Here is a 19,155-nt window from a genome sequence, read left to right as displayed (position 1 = left end):
TTCTTTTACAATTCAAATACTTCTATTTTTATTTTTGCTGAGGAACATGTTCAAATATGCAGAAAAGTATAGAAAATAATATAAGAAATATAAGAAATAGCCATGTTTCTAACTCTGTATTTAACAAGTGTTAACATTTTCATACATATGCTTCAGAATTTTTTTGTTACTTTTTAAATTTAAGTATAGTTGATTTACAATGTTGTGTTAGTTTCAGGTGTCCAGCAAAGTGATTCAGTTATATATATGTGTATATATATATATATATATTCTTTTTCAGATAATTTTCCTATATAGGTTATTACAAAGTATTGAGTATAGTTCCCTGTGCTATACTGAAGGTCCTTGTTGGTTATCTATTTTATATATAGTAGTGTGTATCTGTTAATCCCAAACTCCTAAATTATTCCTCCACCCCCTTCCGCCTTTGGTAACCATAAGTTTGTTTTCTATGCCTATGGGTCTATTTCTGTTTTGTAGATAAGTTCATTTGTATCTTTTTTTTCTTAGATTCCACAAATAAGTGATATCATATGATATTTTTCTTTCCCTGTCTGGCTTACTTCACTTAGTATGATAATCTCTAGGTCCATCCATGGTGCTGCAAAAATGGCATTATTTCATTCTTTTTATAACTGAGTAATATTCCATTGTATATATATACCACATCTTCCTATCCATTCATCTGTTAATGGATACTTAGGTTGTTTCCATGTCTTGGCTATGGTAAATAGTGTGGCAATGAACATTGGGGTATATGTATCTTTTCAAGTTATGGTTTTCTCTGGATATATGCCCAGGATATGCTTCAAAATTTTTTAAAGAATTAAAATGTTAAAGATACAACTAATACTCCACCTGATCCTTTTCCCTCTCCCTTTTCCTTTTCAGCCAAGGTTATTTATTTACAAGAAAAAAATTAAGCAACAAATAAACAAAACTCACTGTGTAATTGACCCTTACCTAAAAAGTTAAATGATTACTGTAATAGATATTCAGGCCATTTTTGACTTATCAACATTTTAAATTACATTGTAAAAAACATTTACCAAAGGGGTTTTCTTTTTTTTACTGTATGATAGATATTTAATAGCAATAAAGGACTTGGCAATAAAAAATAAAGGACTGCATTGTTCTTGTTTACCACAGTACTGTATAAAGTTGTATAGAGTCAATAAATGAATGGATGAACAAATACTCCTCTGATAAATTTATATTAATTACAACCTGAAATATGTATAAATTATTTATATTACACGATAGCCTAAATAATGTATAAATAAGAAGCCATTTATAAATATCCACTTTCACCATCTTGACCTGGGCCATGGATGGACCATTTTACTGAACATTATAATTCACGACTATCTTAAAAACCAAAAATAATTTTTCCCCTGAGACAAATCTTAAAATACATGTAACTATTGTAAAGCTGGGATTCTTATGGTTCAGGCAAATGAAGACCAGCAACCAAACACTTCCTGCAATTCTCGAAGACTTGAGTGGTACACATGTACTCAGGCCACAGAATCACGATAGGGATCTCCTTCGTTTGCCTCTGTTCCCATAGTCCTACAACTGCCCCAGAACATCTGCTGTCATTGCTTTTCCCAAACCCACCTCCTCTGTCCAGCTCTGTGTTGCTTTTCTCTCCCACGCTCACCTTCCCTTCCCCCACTCTTCATTCCTTTAACGTACTGGTATTGACGAACCCAAACCCTTTCTCTTTAGAAGGAAGGAGGTAGGGAAATCGGAACTGGCAATTACAGGGCTCTCTTTGGAAGGCTAGCAGATGAGAAACAGCTAAGAAGACTCCCACGCTAATTTTTGGAAATAACAGCTTTTTTGGAGATATAACATATGTACCATAAAATGCATCCTTTGAAAGTAATGCAATCCAGTGGGTTTTAGTATGTCATAGACATACTCAGCTTATCACCACTACCTAATTTCAGAACGTTTCCATCACCCCACAAAGAAACACGGTACCCAATAGCAGTCTCTCCCAATCCCCTTACCTCTAGCCTTGGGCAACCACGAATCTACTTTCTGTCTCAATGGATTTATCTATTCTGGACATTTCATATGAATGGAATCACACAATATGTGGCATTTTGTAACTGGCTTATTTCTTTTAGCATAAGGTTTTCAAGGTTCATCCATGTTGTAGCATGTTTCAGGCCTTCATTACTTTTTATGGCAGAGTAATATTCCATTGCATGGATATACCACATTTTGTTTATCCATTCATCACTTGATGGACATTCGGGTCATTATTTCTTGGCTATTATGAATAATGCTGCTGTGAACATTCTCACACAGGTTTTTTCTGTGGACATGTTTTCATTTCTCTTGGGAGTATACCAAGCAGTGGAATCCTGGGTCACATGGTAACTCTTACATTTTGAGGAACCATGGCAATTTTTGTGCCTTTACCTATAAAATGAAAGCTCAGGCCAGCTTCTATTAACTGAAACTTAATCTATTAATAGTTTATGCCTTGCAATTAAAAGTCCTCGTTAAAATCAGAAAGGTGCAAATCATTCTATGAGACAACTGAAGTCATCCCCTAGGCTGTGTTGTGTAAGATTTTATGTGACACCAAAGCATTTACTTCTGTATCATGAGACTTTAGAGAGAAGTATTGGATCTTTTTATTAAAATAAAAATCAATGCTGCATTGGAGCGCATTCTTAAAGAGTGTGGTTGTAGTGCCAGATATTTTGATTAGACCATCATTAATCTTAACACTTCTCAGAGCAAACCATGTTCTTACCTTGAAGGTAAAGAAAAAAGCAGGTGAGCAGGTAAGGGCAGAATTCCTCCAGATGAGAGCAGAAAGCACAGAAAGCCTTTGGCCCTTTGGAGCACAGCTTCAAGAAAAAAGAGTCCACTCTCTCCAAAGAGTCATCCCGGGAGAGGATCTGGTTGCACTCCTGCAAGGAGAACACACCATCGTACACCAAGTGTGGGAGCACCCAGCTCATGTCCAAGTCCCTCAGGATCCTCTCTTTGTAACTCCTGGGGATCTCCGAGAGCTGCTCGGCCCTCCTCTCCTTTTCTCTCCGAGTCATTGGCTCGCAGTGATAGAACCAAGACCCGGCCCCTGTCTCTGCTGTCCTGGCACGTGGAGGGCCCGGGAAAGGGCTCCCTCCCGGTCCAGGCAGCTCCGCGGCCTCCGTGGGCATCATCCACACCGCACAGGCATCTGCAGGCCGACTCATCCCACCGTCTGGAGAGATTGCAGGTCTTCGGGGAGGGGTGGGGGGGGGGCCTCGGATTAAACCTGCAGTGCTGGCCGTCGTGGCCTAAGAGGATTGCCCTGCACCCATGAGCCCCTTGCAGTGGTGAACTTGCAAAGATGAACAAGACGCAGCCTGGCTGAATCCCCTTCAGCTGAAATTCATCCCCAAGTAAGCACTTCCCCAGGCTACCCCTGCATCCCCCCAAAAGATTATTTTCAGCATCACAAATGTAACAGGCTCATGGTCTATACTGAAGGGTCTCCTTGTGACGCTGGAAGCTGTGTCAGGACCCGACTACTCATCTCTCTGGTCTTCTCTCCCCTGTCGTCGGGGGTTGGACATGGCTTGACAGCCAGCCTGGCTGCGGACACGCGGAGACTTGGCCAAAGCCAGCTGTTCAACAGAGCATTTTGATTTTCCCAAACTGTCTGCTAAGTGCTGTTTCTTAGGGCATGGTTCTTTTTCTTTCAGAAATTGGTACACTTCTGTGTGATCGTTTGGTTAAATGATTCAGTCCCACAGATGACCCCCCTCCTCTGATCCAACCCTGGTGTCCATTTAATGGAGTTATTGCCGGGTCAGGGGAGGCCTCTGCCACGAGCCATGCCTCACTATGCACCACGCAGATGCAGGATGATTGCTCGCTCCACCTGCTGGAGCTGCCAGGCCTGACTCACCTCAGGATGCTCCCTGGCTGCGTCTGCAGGTGACCTGTTCTTCTCTGGCCTGTCCCTCTCCCTCTGCCCATGAGATGGAAGTATAGCCTTGGGGTCTTTCTCCCACTCACATTACTGTGTCTTCTCTCTAAAAGTCACCCTAGGATCATTCACCCAACAAGGACCTACTGTATAGCACTGGGAGCTCTGCTCAATATTCTGTGATAACCTATACGGGAAAAAAAATCTGAAAAAGAATGAATATATATAACTGAAGCACTTTGCTGTACACCTGAAACTCACAACACTGTAAATCAACTACAATCCAATAAAATTAGAAAAAAAAAAAAACACAGATCATTCACAGATCAGGTGAAGAGAAATGATTTAAAAAAGCCCAATTTTTATAAACTGCTTTCCAGTTAGGAAACTGATGAAAAGATCTGCAATTCTCGTAATATTCTTGCCAGTTCCATTTATAGAAGCAATTAGATATTACTCTATAGTATCTGGGTGGAAGATTTGCTTTTCAGAAATCCAAACTCCCTTGGGGTATTCTGGTGATGGTGCTTTTCCTGGCTTTGCTTCTGACCTCGTGTGTGACCTTGAGAAAATAATTCTATGTCATCACACTCCTTTGTGTTAACCATGTATTTCTGATGTTTTGACATCTTGGGGCCTTGCTGACTCCGAAGAGATTGCCCCCCTCCCCGCCCCGCCCCCAGGACTGACCAGTTCCTAGAGACAGCAAAAAACTCGCCTGCAAGCACATCTTTCGTAGGCAAGTCACCAATCCGGAGTCCACACCCCCAAACACCTCCTTTATGGGACCCTTACACTTGGGGCCACTCTCTACCTGCCCTAATGACCCCAGGGCCAGGTATCAGACAACTAGGGACAGCCCCTCTGTCCCACAGCCCGCTGAAAGAATTCAAACTAGCCCATCGTAAGCCTGCTTACACTGCCTCATCTGTTCCTTCCTGCAGAAATCACGAGCCCCACACCTCCCCCCTGCTCTTCCTGCCTCCTGATGGACCCCCGGTGCTCCCTCATGTGCCCCTGCTTGGCACGGAGCCCCCCCTTCTCTTGGGAACTGTAAATGACAAACTATCTTTTCAGTGGCCGTGGTCTCCTGATCTGTTGGCCTCGCCCTGCCTGAGTAGCAATAAACTCGACACTTTAAAACATCCATTGAAAGTACAAAGCTGGGGCTGAGCTGTGACAATGCTGTGAAGCACTTTGAGTGTCATAAGAACTGGACTGGAGGTCACAGAACCCCTAACCCTAACTACATTCTTCTGCACCAGCAGCAAAGATTATGTGCCCCCACATTGCAACTTCTAAGGGAATTAGTGCCATCTTGTGGTGTTTTTAGAGTCTCTCAGGCCATTTCTTCTTAACAGACTTTATTTTTTTAGAGCAGTTTTAGGCTCACAGCAGTTGAACAGAAAGTACAGAGAGTTCCCATATGCCCCCTGCTCCCACACGCCCACAGCCTCCCTATTACCAACACCTCCACCAGAGGGGTACGTCTGTTACAATGATGAACCTACATTGACACATAATTATCACCCAGAGTCCACAGTTCACTGTTGGTGGTTTACATTCTGTGGGTTTGGACAAATGTGTAATAACATGTATCCATCATTATTGCATCAGATGTAGTTCCATTGCCCTAAAATCCTCCTTGCTCCACCAGTCATCCCTCCCTCCCCTCTAACATCTGGCACCCACTGATCATTTTCCTGCCTCCAAATTTTTGTCACAGGCCATTTCTACTCTAAGATTTTCTTTATTTTGTTGCCCACCTTGTGCTGAGCATGATACAAAATAATGGTGAGCAAGACAGACAACTTCCCTACCCAGAGAAAAGGTCCAGGTAGGGAGAGAAAAAAGCCAGGTAACAAATAAATAAAATAGTTACAATACTGTTGAAAAAGATGCTGAGAGGAAATGGGCATAGGGATACCTTAAATAGAGTGGAGAGGTGGCACACGAGCTAAAACTGCCAGGATGAAAAGAAGTCAGATGTTAAGAGTGGATGGAAGCTATGAGCAGGCAGAGACTCAGAATGTGTAAAATCCCAGAGCAGGAGAGCGTGGGAGTCATTGGGCATCTGAGGGCTCCACGAACCAGCATGTGGGGTTGGACCACGTGGGGTCAGGGAGCGATGATGGAAAGGCCGTCAGGAGGTCAATCTTGCCAGCCTGCTAGGTCCTGATAAGAAATTTGAGGCTTCCCTCGTGGCACCGTGGTTAAGAATCCACCTGCCAATGCAGGGGACACGGGTTCAAGCCCTGGTCTGGGAAGATCCCACATGCCGCGGAGCAACTAAGCCCGTGCACCACAGCTACTGAGCCTGCGCTCTAGAGCCCGCGAGCCACAGCTACTGAGTCCACGTGCCACAACTACTGAAGCCCGTGCGCCTAGGGCACGTGCTCCTAGAGCCCGTGCTCCGCAACAAGAGAAGCCACCACAACGAGAAGCCCGCGTGCAGCAACGAAGATCCAATGCAGCCAAAAATAAATAAATAAATATGTTTTTTTAAAAAAGAAAGAAATTTGGATTTTCCTCCCCTTGCAGTAGAAAGCTCCTGAAGGCTTTACCTGGAGGAGAGATATCATCTGATGGAAGTTTTCAGAACTAGTGTTAATTTTCAGAAGCCTCACGTTTGAGGCTGGTAACACTTTTTTTACCCTTTGCTTTATCATTTGTTCTCTCTCCCTCTACAATACTTCTTTCTGAACTATTTGGGTGTAAGTTATATACATCATGACCCTTTACCCCTAAATTCTTCAGCTTGCTTTTACTAAGAATGGAGATAATCTCTTTTTTTAAATTGAAGTACAGTTGATTTACAATGTTTCAGATGCACAGCAAAGTGATTCAGTTATATATGTATATATATCCTTTTTCAGATTCTTTTCCATTATAGGTTATTACAAGATATGGAATGTAGTTCCCTATACTATACAGTAGGCCCTTGTTGTTTAACTATTTTATATATGGTCCTTTGTATCTGCTAATCCCAAGATCCTAATTTATCCTTCCCCCACAACTTTCCCCTCTGGTAACCATAAATTTGTTTTCTATGTCTGTGAGTTTATTTCTGTTTTGCAAATAAGTTGATTCCTATCATTTTTTAGATTCCACACATAAGTGACATCAGATGATATTTGTCCATATTCTTAATTATAGAGCTTTTGTCATATGTTTTAATATCCAGTAGGGCTGGCCTTATAGCTCTTTCTCTTCAGTGTTTTCCTAGCTATTATTATGTGCTTACTTTTCCATGTGAACTTTAGGATCAACTTTTCTAGGTTCATAAAAAAGCTCTTTGGAATTTTTTTTTTTTTTTTTTTTTCGGTACGCGGGCCTCTCACTTCTGCGGGCTCTCCCATTGCGGAGTACAGGCTCCAGATGCGCAGGCTCAGCGGCCATGGCTCACGGCATCCGCGGCATGTGGGATCCTCCCGGACCGGGGCACGAACCCGTGTCCCCTGCATTGGCAGGCGAACTCTCAACCACTGCGCCACCAGGGAAGCCCTCTTTGGAATTTTTATGGGGATCATATTAAATTTCTAAGTACAGTAAGGAGGGCTGACCTCTAAATGATGTTGAGGTGTCCTAACCAAGAACAAAGACATTATACCATCAGTTCAAGTCTACCTCTGTGGCTTTCAGAAGTGTTTTAAGGTTTTCTTCATATAAGTTATAATATTTCTTGTGGACTAGATTATGACATAAAGCTAGAGAGTTTATGTAGCCCTGGGGTAAGAATGTGAAGATATTGCTAGTCGTTCCGGCTGAAAGAAAACTGCTTTTGATGGCCTTCAATGAACAGGTAGAGAGAAAAAGGCATTAGCCCGACCAATAGCTGCATATAAGGTGTCAGGGATGATGCTGATACACTCCACCAATCATAGCATATTGGGAAGAGCAGCTGCAACTAAAGTCACCATCTAATTAAATGTATGATAATCCACTGTAGTTCCTCAACACATATCTATCATGTACACAAGCAAAATAGGGGAGGTAAACGGAGGTGTGATGAGAATCTCCACACCTGCACTGTTCGAGTCCTGGAGGGTGGTAGTCATCTCTGCAATTCCTCCAGGAATGCGGTGTTTGCTTTGGTTTACGATTTTTGAAGGTTGAGAGAATTCGAGTGGCTCCCACTTGGCCTTTCTTACTAGAATATCCTTAAGTCCGTGGGTCAAGGAACCACTGCAGGGATTCTGCCAGTTGCTGAATATGTCTATGCAAACTCTGCTTTCTGAAACTGGGCAAATGAGCACAGTGTGGGTTTGGGGAATGGATGAGCATGCTGTGAGATAGGTCCCAGACCAAACCCGGACACAATCCAAATGTCCAACAACAGATAAATGGATAAATGAATTGTGGTATAGGCGTACAATCGACTACTACTCAAGAGAAAGAAAGAAAGGGGCGGAGTCAAGATGGTGGACTAGAAGGACGAGGAGTTCCCGACTCCGCAAAACTAGGGCATCTACCAGGCACTGGTGGGGGACCATGGACGCCTAAGGGGACAGGAGGAACCCCCAGTGACCGGGTAGGGTGTGGGGGGGAGCAAAGGGGGAGAAGAAGTGGAGACAGGACAAGACTGGCACCCCTGAGGGGCACCTGGGGGAGGGGAAGGGATCCCACGTCTGGAGGGGGAAAGAGGGCTACCGTTGGGAGGGCAGAGGATCAGAAGGGAGCATGGCCAGCATTTCCGCTGTCCACACGGGCCCCGGGGAGCCTGCTGAGACCCAGGCCTGATCCTCTGCCCACTGAGGCCCCCACCAGCTGTGTGGGTCCTGAGGGAGTAGGAGGGAGGGAGGGGGGAGGGAAAGTAAAGGCCTGACCGATGGGACCTGCACCCCTGAGGGGCAGCTGGGAGAGGGGAGGATTTATCATACCCAGTGGGGCCCACCCATAGTTAGGGGTTCAGCAGCAATGGCAGAGACCCTTGGGAGGGCAGAGGAACAGAAAGGAGAGTGGCCAGTGCTTTCCCTGCCCACTTGGGCACCGGGGAGCCTCTTAGGCTCCCAGGTCTAATCCCCAGCCCTCAGAGGCTCCCTCTGGGAGCGCAGAGCCCGGCCCCCACCCCCACACCCAGGGTCTTACCTCTACAGGTGGCACTCGGAGACCCCCTCTGAGACCCCTCCAACTGCACTGGGCCTAAACCCTGCTCACACACCCTCACCTAAGGCCTTACCAACAAACTCTGGAACCCCACATTCTCAGGCACCCCCCTCTGGCCGTGCTGCCTTTTCCCTGCCAGGCAGGTCCTAAGCGTAGGCCCTGCCCCCACCCTAAACCCCACCCCCGCCTAAGCTCCGCCCCCCCCAGCCAAGGCCTTTAACCACCTTTTTTGTTTTCTTCTTCTTCTTTTAGGGTGTGGTTCTGTTTTACCTTGTTGTTCATTCATTTATATTTTTATTTTTTCTAATAAATCTTTTATTTTTCTAATTTTATTTTATTCTTTGTACTTTGTTATTGTTCTCCTTTTGGCGTATTCGCATTTTTCTTTCTTCTGTTGTGGTTCTGTTTTACCTTGTTGTAGTTGTTTCAATTATATTTTTATTTTTCTTAATATATTTATATATAAATATATAAATATATACAAATGTATATATTTATATATTTTAAATATATATTTTATATATGTAATATATTTTTTATCTTTCTAATTTTATTTTATTTTTTATTCTTTGTTATTCTACTGCTCCTTTTTTTTTCCTTTGCCATGCTGCATGCCTCGCAGAATCTTGGTTCCCAGGCCAGGAGTCAGGCCTGAGCTCCTGTAGTGGGAGTGCTGAGTCCAAACTGCTGCACTAACAGAGAACCTCACACCCCAGGGAATATTAATTGGAGTGAGGTCACCCAGAGGTCTTTATCTGGGCACCAAGTCCCAGCTCTACCCAGCTGCCTGCAAACGCCAGTGCAGGACCCCTCAGGTCAAACAACCAGTAACACAGGAACACAACCCCACCCATCAAGAAACTGAGACGACAAAAAATATGTTACAGACGAAGGAGCAAGGTAAAAACCTACAAGACCAAATAAATGAAGAGGAAATAAGCAACGTACGTGAAAAATAATTCAGAGTAATGATAATAAAGATGATCCAAAATCTCGGAAACAGAATGGAGAAAATACAAGAAACGTTTAACAAGGATCTAGAAGAACTAAAGAGCAAACAAACAGTGATGAACAACAAATAACTGAAATTAAAAATACTCCAGAAGGAATCAATAGTAGAATAACTGAGGCAGAAGAATGGATAAGTGAGCTGGAAGATAAAGTGGTGGGAATAACTGCCAGGGAGCAGAATAAAGAAAAAAGAATGAAAAGAACTGAGGACAATCTCAGAGACCTCTGGGACAACATTAAATGAACCAACATTTGCATTATAGGGGTCCCAGAAGAAGAAGAGAAAGACAAGGGTCTGAGAAAATACGAAGAGATTATGGTCAAAAACTTCCCTAACATGGGAAAGGAAATAGCCATCCAAGTCCAGGAAGCACAGAGAGTCCCATACAGGATAAACCCTAGGAGAAACACACCAAGACACATATTAATCGAACTAACAAAAATTAAATTCAAAGAAAAAATATTAAAAGCAGCAAGGGAAAAACAACAAATAACATACAAGGGGATCCCCATAAGATTATCAGCTGATTTCTCAGCAGAAACTCTGCAGGCCAGGAGGGAGTGACAGGGTATATTTAAAGTGATGAAAGAGAAAAATCTACAACCAAGATTACTCTACCCAGCAAGGACCTCATTCAGATTCAACGGAGAAATCAAAAGCTTTACAGACAAGCAAACACTATGAGAATTTAGCACCACCAAACCAGCTTTACAACAAATGCTGAAGAACTTCTCTAAGCAGGAAACACAAAAGAAGAAAAAGACCCACAAAAACAAGGCCAAACAATTAAGAAAATGGTAATAGGAACATACATATTGATAATTACCTTGAATGTAAAATGGATTAAATGCTCTAACCAAAAGACACAGACTGGCTGAATGGATAGAAAAACAAGGCTCATATATGTGCTGTCTACAAGGGACCCACTTCAGACCTAGGGACACATACAGACTGAAAGTGAGGGGATGGAAAAAGATATTCCATGCAAATGGAAATCACAAGAATGCTGGAGTAGCAATACTCACGTCAGATAAAATAGACTTTAAAATAAAGACTGTGACAAGAGATAAGGAAGGACACTACATAATGATCAAGGGATCAAACCAAGAAGAAAACATAACAATTATAAATATTTATGCACCCAAAATAGGAGCACCTCAATCCATAAGGCAAATGCTAACAGCCATAAAAGGGGAAATCGACAGTAACACAATAATAGTGGAGGACTTTAACACCCCACTTACACCAATAGACAGATCATCCAGACAGAAAATAAATAAGGAAACACAAGCTTTAAATGACACAATAGACCAGATAGACTTAATTGATATTTATAGGACATTCCACCTGAAAGCCAAAGAATACACTTTCTTCTCAAGTGCACATGGAAAGTTCTCCAGAATAGATCACAACTTGGGTCACAAATAAAGCTTGGAAATTTAAGAAAATTGAAATTGTATCAAGCATCTTTTCTGACCACAATGCTATGAGATTAAAAATCAATTACATGGAAAAAATTGTAAAAAACACAAACACATTGAGGTTAAACAGTGCACTGCTAAATAACCAACAGACCACTGAAGAAATCAAAGAAGAAATAAAAGAATACCTAGAAACGAATGACAATGAAAACACAACGATCCAAAACCTATGGGATGCAGCAAAAGCAGTTCTCAGAGGGAAGTTTATAGCAATACAAGCTCACCTCAAGAAACAAGAAAAATCTCAAACAATCTAACCTTACACCTAAAGCAACTAGAAGAAGAAGAACAAAGAAAACCCAAAGTTCGCAGAAGGAAAGAAATCATAAAGATCAGAGCAGAAATAAATGAAATAGAAATGAAGAAAACAATAGCAAAGATCAATAAAACTAAAAGCTTGTTCTTTGAAGAGATAAACCTTTACCCAGACTCATCAAGAAAAAGGGAGAGGACTCAAATCAATAAAATTAGAAATGAAAAATGAGAGATTACAGCTGACACCACAGAAATACAAAGGATCATAAGTGACTACTACAAGCAACTATATGTCAATAAAATGGACAACCTGGAAGAAATGGACAAATTCTTGGAAAGGTACAACTTTCCAAGACCAAACCAGGAAGAATTAGAAAATATAAACAGACCAATCACAGGTAATGAGATTGAAACTGTAATTAAAAATCTTCCTAACAAACAAAAGTGCAGGACCTGATGGCTTCACAGGCGAATTCTATCAAACATTTAGAGAAGAGTTAAAACCTACCCTTCTCAAACTCTTCCAAAAAATTGCAGAGGGAGGAACACTCCCAAACTCATTCTACGAGGGCACCATCACCCTGATACCAAAACCAGACAAAGATATCACAAAAAAAGAAAACTGCAGACCAATACCACTGATGAACATAGACGCAAAAATCCTCCACAAAATACTAGCAAACATAATCCAACAACACATTAAAAAGATCATACACCATGATCAAGTGGGATTTATCCTAGGGATGCAAAGATTCTTCAATATACACAAATCAATCAATGTGATACACCATTTTAACAAATTGAAGAATAAAAACCATATGATCATCTCAATACCTGCAGAAAAAGCTTTTGACAAAATTCAACACCCATTTATGATAAAAACTCTACAGAAAGTGGGCATAGAGGGAATCTGCCTCAGCATAATAAAGTCTGTATATGACAAACTCACAGCAAACATCATTCTCAATGGTGAAAAACTGAAAGCATTTCCTCTAAAATCAGGAATAAGACAAGGATGTCCACTCTTACTACTCTTATTCAACATAGTATTGGAAGTCCTAGCCACGGCAATCAGAGAACAGAAAGAAATAAAGGGAATACAAATTGGAAAAGAAGAAGTAAAACTGTCACTGTTTGCGGATGACATGATACTATACATAGAAAATCCTAAAGATGCCACTAGAAAACTACTAGAACTAATCAATGAATCCGGTAAGGTTGCAGGATACAAAATTAATGCACAGAAATCTCTTGCATTCCTATACACTAACAGCAAAAGATCAGAAAGAGAAATTAAGGAAACAATCCTTTTTACCATCGCAACAAAAAGAATAAAATACCTAGGAATAAATCTACCTAAGGAGGCAAAAGACCCGTACTCAGAAAACTATAAAACACTGATAAAAGAAATCAAAGATGACACAAACAGATGGAGAGATATACCATGCTCCTGGATTGGAAGAATCAATATTGTGAAAATGACTATACTAACCAAAGCAATCTACAGGTTCATTGCAATCCCTATCAAATTACCAATGGCATTTTTCACAGAATTAGAACAAAAAAGTATACAATTTGTATGGAAACACAAAAGACCCTGAATATCTAAGGCAATTTTGAGAAAGAAAAATGGAGCTGGAGGAATCAGGCTCCCTGACTTCAGACTATACTACAAAGTTACAGTAATCAAGACAGTATGGTACTGGCACAAAAACAGAAATATAGGTCAATGGTACAGGATAGAAAGCCCAGAGATAAACCCACACACCTATGGTCACCTAATCTATGACAAAGGAGGCAAGAATATGCAATGGAGACAAGACAGTCTCTTCAATAAATGGTTCTGGGAAAACCGGACAACTACATGTAAAAGAATGAAATTAGAATGCTACCTAACACCAGTCACAATAATAAACTCAAAATGGATTAAAGACCTAAATCTAAGATCGGACACTATAAAACTCTTAGAGGGAAACATAGGGAAAACACTATTTGACATAAATCACAGCAAGATGTTTTTTGACCCACCTCCTAGAGTAATGAAAACAAACCCAAAAATAAACAAATGGGACCTAATGAAACTTAACAGCTTTTGCACATCAAAAGAAACCATAAACAAGACAAAAAGACAACCCACAGAATAGGAGAAAATATTGGTAAATGAAGCAACAGGCAAAGGATTAATCTCCAAAATATATGAACAGTTCATGTAGCTCAATATCAAAAAAAAACAAACAACCCAATCAAAAAATGGGTGGAAGACCTAAGTAGAAATTTCAGCAAAGAAGACATACAGATGGCCAAGAGGCACATGAAAAGATGCTCAATAGCACTAATTATTAGTGAAATGCAAATCAAAACTACAATGAGGTACCACCTCACACTGGTCAGAATGGCTATCATCAGAAAATCTACAAACAGTAAATGCTGGAGAGGGTGCGGAGAAAAGGGAACCCTCTTGCACTGTTGGTGGGAATGTAAATTGATATAGCCACTATGGAGAACAGTATGGAGGTTCCTTAAAAAACTAAAAACTGAACTACCATATGACTCAGCAATCCTACTACTGGGCATATACCCTGAGAAAACCATAATTCAAAAAGACACATGTACCCCAATGTTCATTGCAGCACTATTTACAATAGCCAGGACATGGAAACAACCTAAATGTCCACTGGCAGATGAATGGATAAAGAAGATGTAGTACATATATATAATAGAATATTACTCCGCCATAGAAAGAAATGAAATTGGGTCATTTGTAGAGATGTAGATGGACCTAGAATCTGTCATACAGAGTGAAGTACGTCAGAAAGAGAAAAGCAAATATTGTATATTAATGCATATATGTGGAATCTAGAAAAATGGTACAGATGAACCTATTTGCAGGGCAGGAATAGAGATGTAGACATAGAGAATGGACGTGTGGACACGGGAGGAAGGGGAGGGTGGGATGAATTGGGAGATTAGGTTTGACATAAATACACTACCATGTGTAAAATAGATAGCTAGTGGGAACCTGCTGTATAGCACAGGGATCTCAGCTTGGTGCTCTGTGATGGCCTAGTTGCGTGGGATGGGGTGGGGAGGGAGGTCCAAGAGGGAGGGGATGTGCATATGCGTATGGCCGATTCACTTTGCTGTACGGCAGAAACTAACACAACATTGTAAAACGATTATACTCCAATAAAAATAATGAAAAATAAGGAGAAAGAAAGAAGGAAGGGGGGGGGAGGTAGAGAGGGAGGTGGAAGGAAGTAAGGAAAGAAGGAGAGAAAGAAAGAATTGATATACCCAACAACATGGGTAAATCTCAAAATTACTATGCTGAGCGTAAGAAGCCGAATAAAAGGAGTACATACCATATGATTCCATTTATAGAAAACTACAGAAAATGTAAACTAGCCTATAGTGACAGAAAGCAGATCAGTCGTTTCCTGGGGGTTGGCGATGGGGCCTAAGAGAGACAAATTACAAAGGCCACGGCATCTGACAGTGCGTAGGTCACGCCAGAACGGGAGGAGCAGAAATCAGATGGGGGGAAGTGGGGAAGAGAATGGGAAGGCTGTGGAGCCTGTGAGTCTGTGTAACTCCGTCCAGAAGCTGATCAGGGGAGGGAATAACAAAGACGCACTGGTATTAGTGTCATACTTATGGAACCTCCTTCTGGGAGCTGTGTGTGACTCCAATCAGCTCGCCCCCTCACCTCCTACAGAGGCATTCATCCACCTCTCCTCCTTCCTAACACCTGCCAACCTTTCTTTTCCAGAGCATCTGCTCCCTTCCCAACTGCACCAGTCCAAACGAAGCTCTCCCATTTTGGAACCACGATGACATTCATGGCCTGCATCTCACCAGGCTACCTGTTCAGTTAAACTTCACCGCGGTCGAAAGGCAGCCTAGTGCTGAGCACGTAAACATGCCTCGGATGGTCGAAGCTTGAAACTCAGATGTGCCATGCAGAGGTGGTGTGACCTTGAACACTTAGCCTCTCTGTGTTTCAGTTTCTCCATCTATAAACGGCTATAACAATAGTGTCTCTCGCTATAAGTATTAAAGGCGTTAATATCTGTGTAAAGAATTTAGAACAAGGTTTGCCACATTCTAAGCCCTAAGAATGTTAATAAAAACCAACTTGTGTTCCTACTACGGGAAGGTGTGTGCTTATGGTTATAAGGGATACAAAGACCTATGTGGCATTTGTCCTACCCTCGAGGAACTAGCAATTTCTTGCCATCAGATTTAAATTTTTGTAGCGATCTGCGTGCCCTGGTGCAGCAACCTTTGCATTTGGGCAGCCTTGGCATGAGGCCAAAGAAGGTCAATTCTCAGTGGCCACTTTTTAGAACCTGGTGGCAAGTTAAAAGAATGGTAACTTCCAGGATTCACGAGAGAGAAAACAGGAGCCATTCTGGGAAGGGAGATGGTTTTGGACAATATGCATTTTGGCGACCTACTCGTAGCTTTGAAGGCACAGTGAGCCTGTTTAGGGCCCACTCCACTCTCCAGGTCACTCTACCTGTCTTGGCCCCCAGCCCCGAAGCGTGTCCAATGTGGGTACACCAGCCCCGCCCCAACCCGTCTCCCCCGCCCCGTTCCTACAGCCCTGCCCCTGCAATGCACAGCCAGCCTCACCCCTCTCCTTTGCCCCGCCCTCTACAGTTCCAATAGCCCAGCCTCTGCAGTGCACAGCCGGCCCCACCCCTCCCCATCGTCCCTCCCTACAGTTCCTATCGCTCAGTCTCTCCCCTTCACTCCGCCCCCTACAGTTCCTATAGCCCGCCCCTGCAGTGCAAGCCGGCCCCACCCCTCCCCATCACCCCGCCCCTACAGTTCCTATAGCCCCACCCCATATCTCCGCCCTCCTCAGCTCCTATCTTCCCGCCCCTACACGGTACAGCTAGCACCGCCCCGCCCCGTCACCCCGTTTCCCCCAACCCGCCCCGCTATTTATATAGCGTCGGGCCCCCGCCCGGACACCGCAGTGCGCCCCTTAGCTGGCGACTGTGTCCCACGGGGCGCCGGTACCTGTGTGAGGCGAGGCGGACGCTATGGCGGCCGAGGCCCTGGCGGCGGATGCCGTGGCGTCGCGCCTGGCGCGGCAGGAGGAGGACATCCGCTGGCTGTGGACGGAGGTCCACCGCCTGAGAGACGAGCAGCTGAACGCGCCCGACCGCTGCCAGGCCGAGGGGCCGTGCCTCACGCGCGAGGTGGCGCAGCTGCGGGCCGAGAACCGCGAGCTGCGCCACCGCCTGTACCGCCTGCGGCTGTGCCTCGCGGAGGAGCTGAGCCACCAGGCGCGGCGGGAGAGCGCGCTGCGGCGGGAGGCCGGGCGCGAGGCTGCGGGCACTCAGGTACCGGGCTGGGGCCTGTCCGCAGGGCGTGGCGGAGCTCGTGCGTTGAGAGCCCTGGGGCGGCAGGTGCGCTGCGGGGGCGGGGGCGGGGCGGGGCCTGCCCTCCCGGCCCCGTGCCCCGCGCTCTCACTCGGACCGGGAGCCCGCGACAGACTGGACACGCCGGGGCCGCTGCGTCTCCAGCGATCGCCAGGCTGACCTAACGCTGTAATGTCTCAACTCTTCCCGTAAATTGCTCGGCGCACATTTTCTTCAGTGGCAGAAATAGCATTTTCCTGTCTGAAAAAAATGCTGCAGTGTTTAAAATTCACACTTATTTTCTTGGGCAGGAAGACCAACAGCTCCATGTAGAAACATTTCCCTTTCCCCTGGTGAATGGCTGGTCTGAGCTGTTTATGACAGGTGGTTTGGGGTGTTTAGTTGTTGCCTTGTTTTGGAGGTCTATCTTGAGATTTGCGTATTTAATATTGTCATTTAATAGCGTATTTTAATGTTTTGGTTCACTTACTTTCTAACGTAATGCATTTCTAAGTTCTGAAGGCCTTCTCAGACTGTGGGTGTTCTCAGTCCTTGTACCAGCGGACTGTGGTGCTCCTGGGCAACACCTTCTTGAAACAGTGCATTTAAAGTCTCTGGGAGCAGCTATGCAACCATTAATCCAGGGACATTATTTGTTTAAAATTTAGGGGGGGAAAACTTTAAAGAGCAAAATATATTAAGTGTACTTAGCAAGAATGTGAAAGTGCACATTCAGGAAGGACTGAACCCCAGAAAACGGCTTACCTGTTGAAGGTTGTAGGTAATGGTCAGGAGAGCCCCAGCCGTGAGCCTCTAAACATGGGACGCTTGCTGCCTGCTGGCCTGTCCCTCTCCTGCTTCGGGCTTCAGATATGTTGCTCTTTGTTGTCATTGGGATGAGTTGTTTATTATTTCCCTTTATTTCTCAGCCTCCTCCTAGTCAGAGCCAAGAAAAGGACATTAAAAAGAAGAAGGAAAGCGGGCCTGACAGTGAGGTAAGTCATTGCTGTGGAAATAATATAAAATACTACCTATAATTTAAATATGCTTATGTAGTTAATTGCCCAGGGGTTTTAATTAAAACAGTTGCTGTAAATTACGGCTTGGGCCACAGGAGTGTGTTTAAAATTTTGTTAGCCTTAGATACAAGATGTCTTAACTTAGAGGTGAGCCAGCCCCACAGCTGTAAAGGGCTCCTTAGTCTATTTAAGTTGAGAAAGCAGAGCTCTTCTTTTGTGTTAAGGAAACCGGCTTCTTTGCTTTTTAAATATAAATCATTAAAACAACCAGAATTGATCAGGCACATCAACATTTGGTAGGAGCAGAGGGATCTTGGCTTCAGGGATCCATCGGGTTGAGGAGTTCAGACAAACGGGAGAAACAACTAGAGAACAAAGTCAGATGGTGTATCAATAAAGGCTGAGTTGTGTGGCTCTGTGCACGAGCATGTTAAACCTGTAGAGAAGGGCGATGCCAGTGGGTGTGGTAGTTGGAAGAGGAGGGCTTTGCGCAGGACCCTGAGAGCTAGGAGGGAGTTAGACCCTGGGAGGGGAGTCTCCAGGGGGTGAGAGTGAACGCAGAGTCATAGGGGCTTGTGGGGGCCGTGACCTGAGCGTGCTGAGAAGGGGTGGGGCTTATTTAGAGCTGAGCAGTTAGAAAAAAGTGGACTGTGTCTGTTAACCCTCCTGTATTCTAATGGTTTTCAGGTGAAGAATCCACCAAATTTTGTGAAGGAAAGATTGAAGCTTTTTGAAATACTGAAGAAAGATCATCAGCTCTTACTTGCCATTTATGGAAAAAAGGGGAATACAAGCAATGTGATCACAGTAAGAGTGGCTGATGGGAAAACAGTGGAAGGGGAAGCTTGGAAAACAACACCTTACCAAGTGGCTGCTGAAATTAGGTAAACCGTAGTGTGGAGCAGATGATCAGTACTAAGTGTTGGGCTAGAGCTTGGTGAAAATGTGTTCTTAGGGACTGCTAAGG

General features: G+C 43.6%; 1 protein-coding gene and 1 long non-coding RNA gene across 9 annotated transcripts in view; one reads left to right on the top strand and one right to left on the bottom strand.

Moving 5' to 3' along the window:
• TJP1 (tight junction protein 1) overlaps nt 1-17,153 on the bottom strand; it is a 343,097-nt gene extending 325,944 nt beyond the window's left edge. For 6 of the 8 annotated variants that reach the window (XM_049705651.1, XM_049705652.1, XM_049705654.1 and 3 more), the window contains exon 1: nt 16,826-17,151. In XM_049705651.1, the coding sequence (XP_049561608.1) occupies nt 16,826-16,913 (88 nt within the window). In that variant the 5' untranslated portion in view covers nt 16,914-17,151. Of the gene's footprint in view, nt 1-16,825 lie in introns of all 8 variants that reach the window. The other 2 variants (XR_007475411.1, XM_049705658.1) reach the window with 1 other exon arrangement.
• A 62-nt stretch (nt 17,154-17,215) lies between these two features.
• On the top strand, nt 17,216-18,940 carry LOC125963437 (uncharacterized). The gene is made up of 3 exons (XR_007475424.1): nt 17,216-17,358; nt 18,099-18,164; nt 18,876-18,940. It is a non-coding gene; the product is annotated as an uncharacterized LOC125963437 (long non-coding RNA).
• The last annotated feature ends 215 nt before the right edge of the window (nt 18,941-19,155 follow it).

The sequence above is a fragment of the Orcinus orca genome, chromosome 2 (assembly GCF_937001465.1).
Source record: "Orcinus orca chromosome 2, mOrcOrc1.1, whole genome shotgun sequence".
Lineage (NCBI taxonomy): Eukaryota > Metazoa > Chordata > Mammalia > Artiodactyla > Delphinidae > Orcinus > Orcinus orca.
The sequence above is the reverse complement of the archived record's forward strand: the minus strand, read 5'-3'. Positions and strand labels throughout refer to the sequence as shown.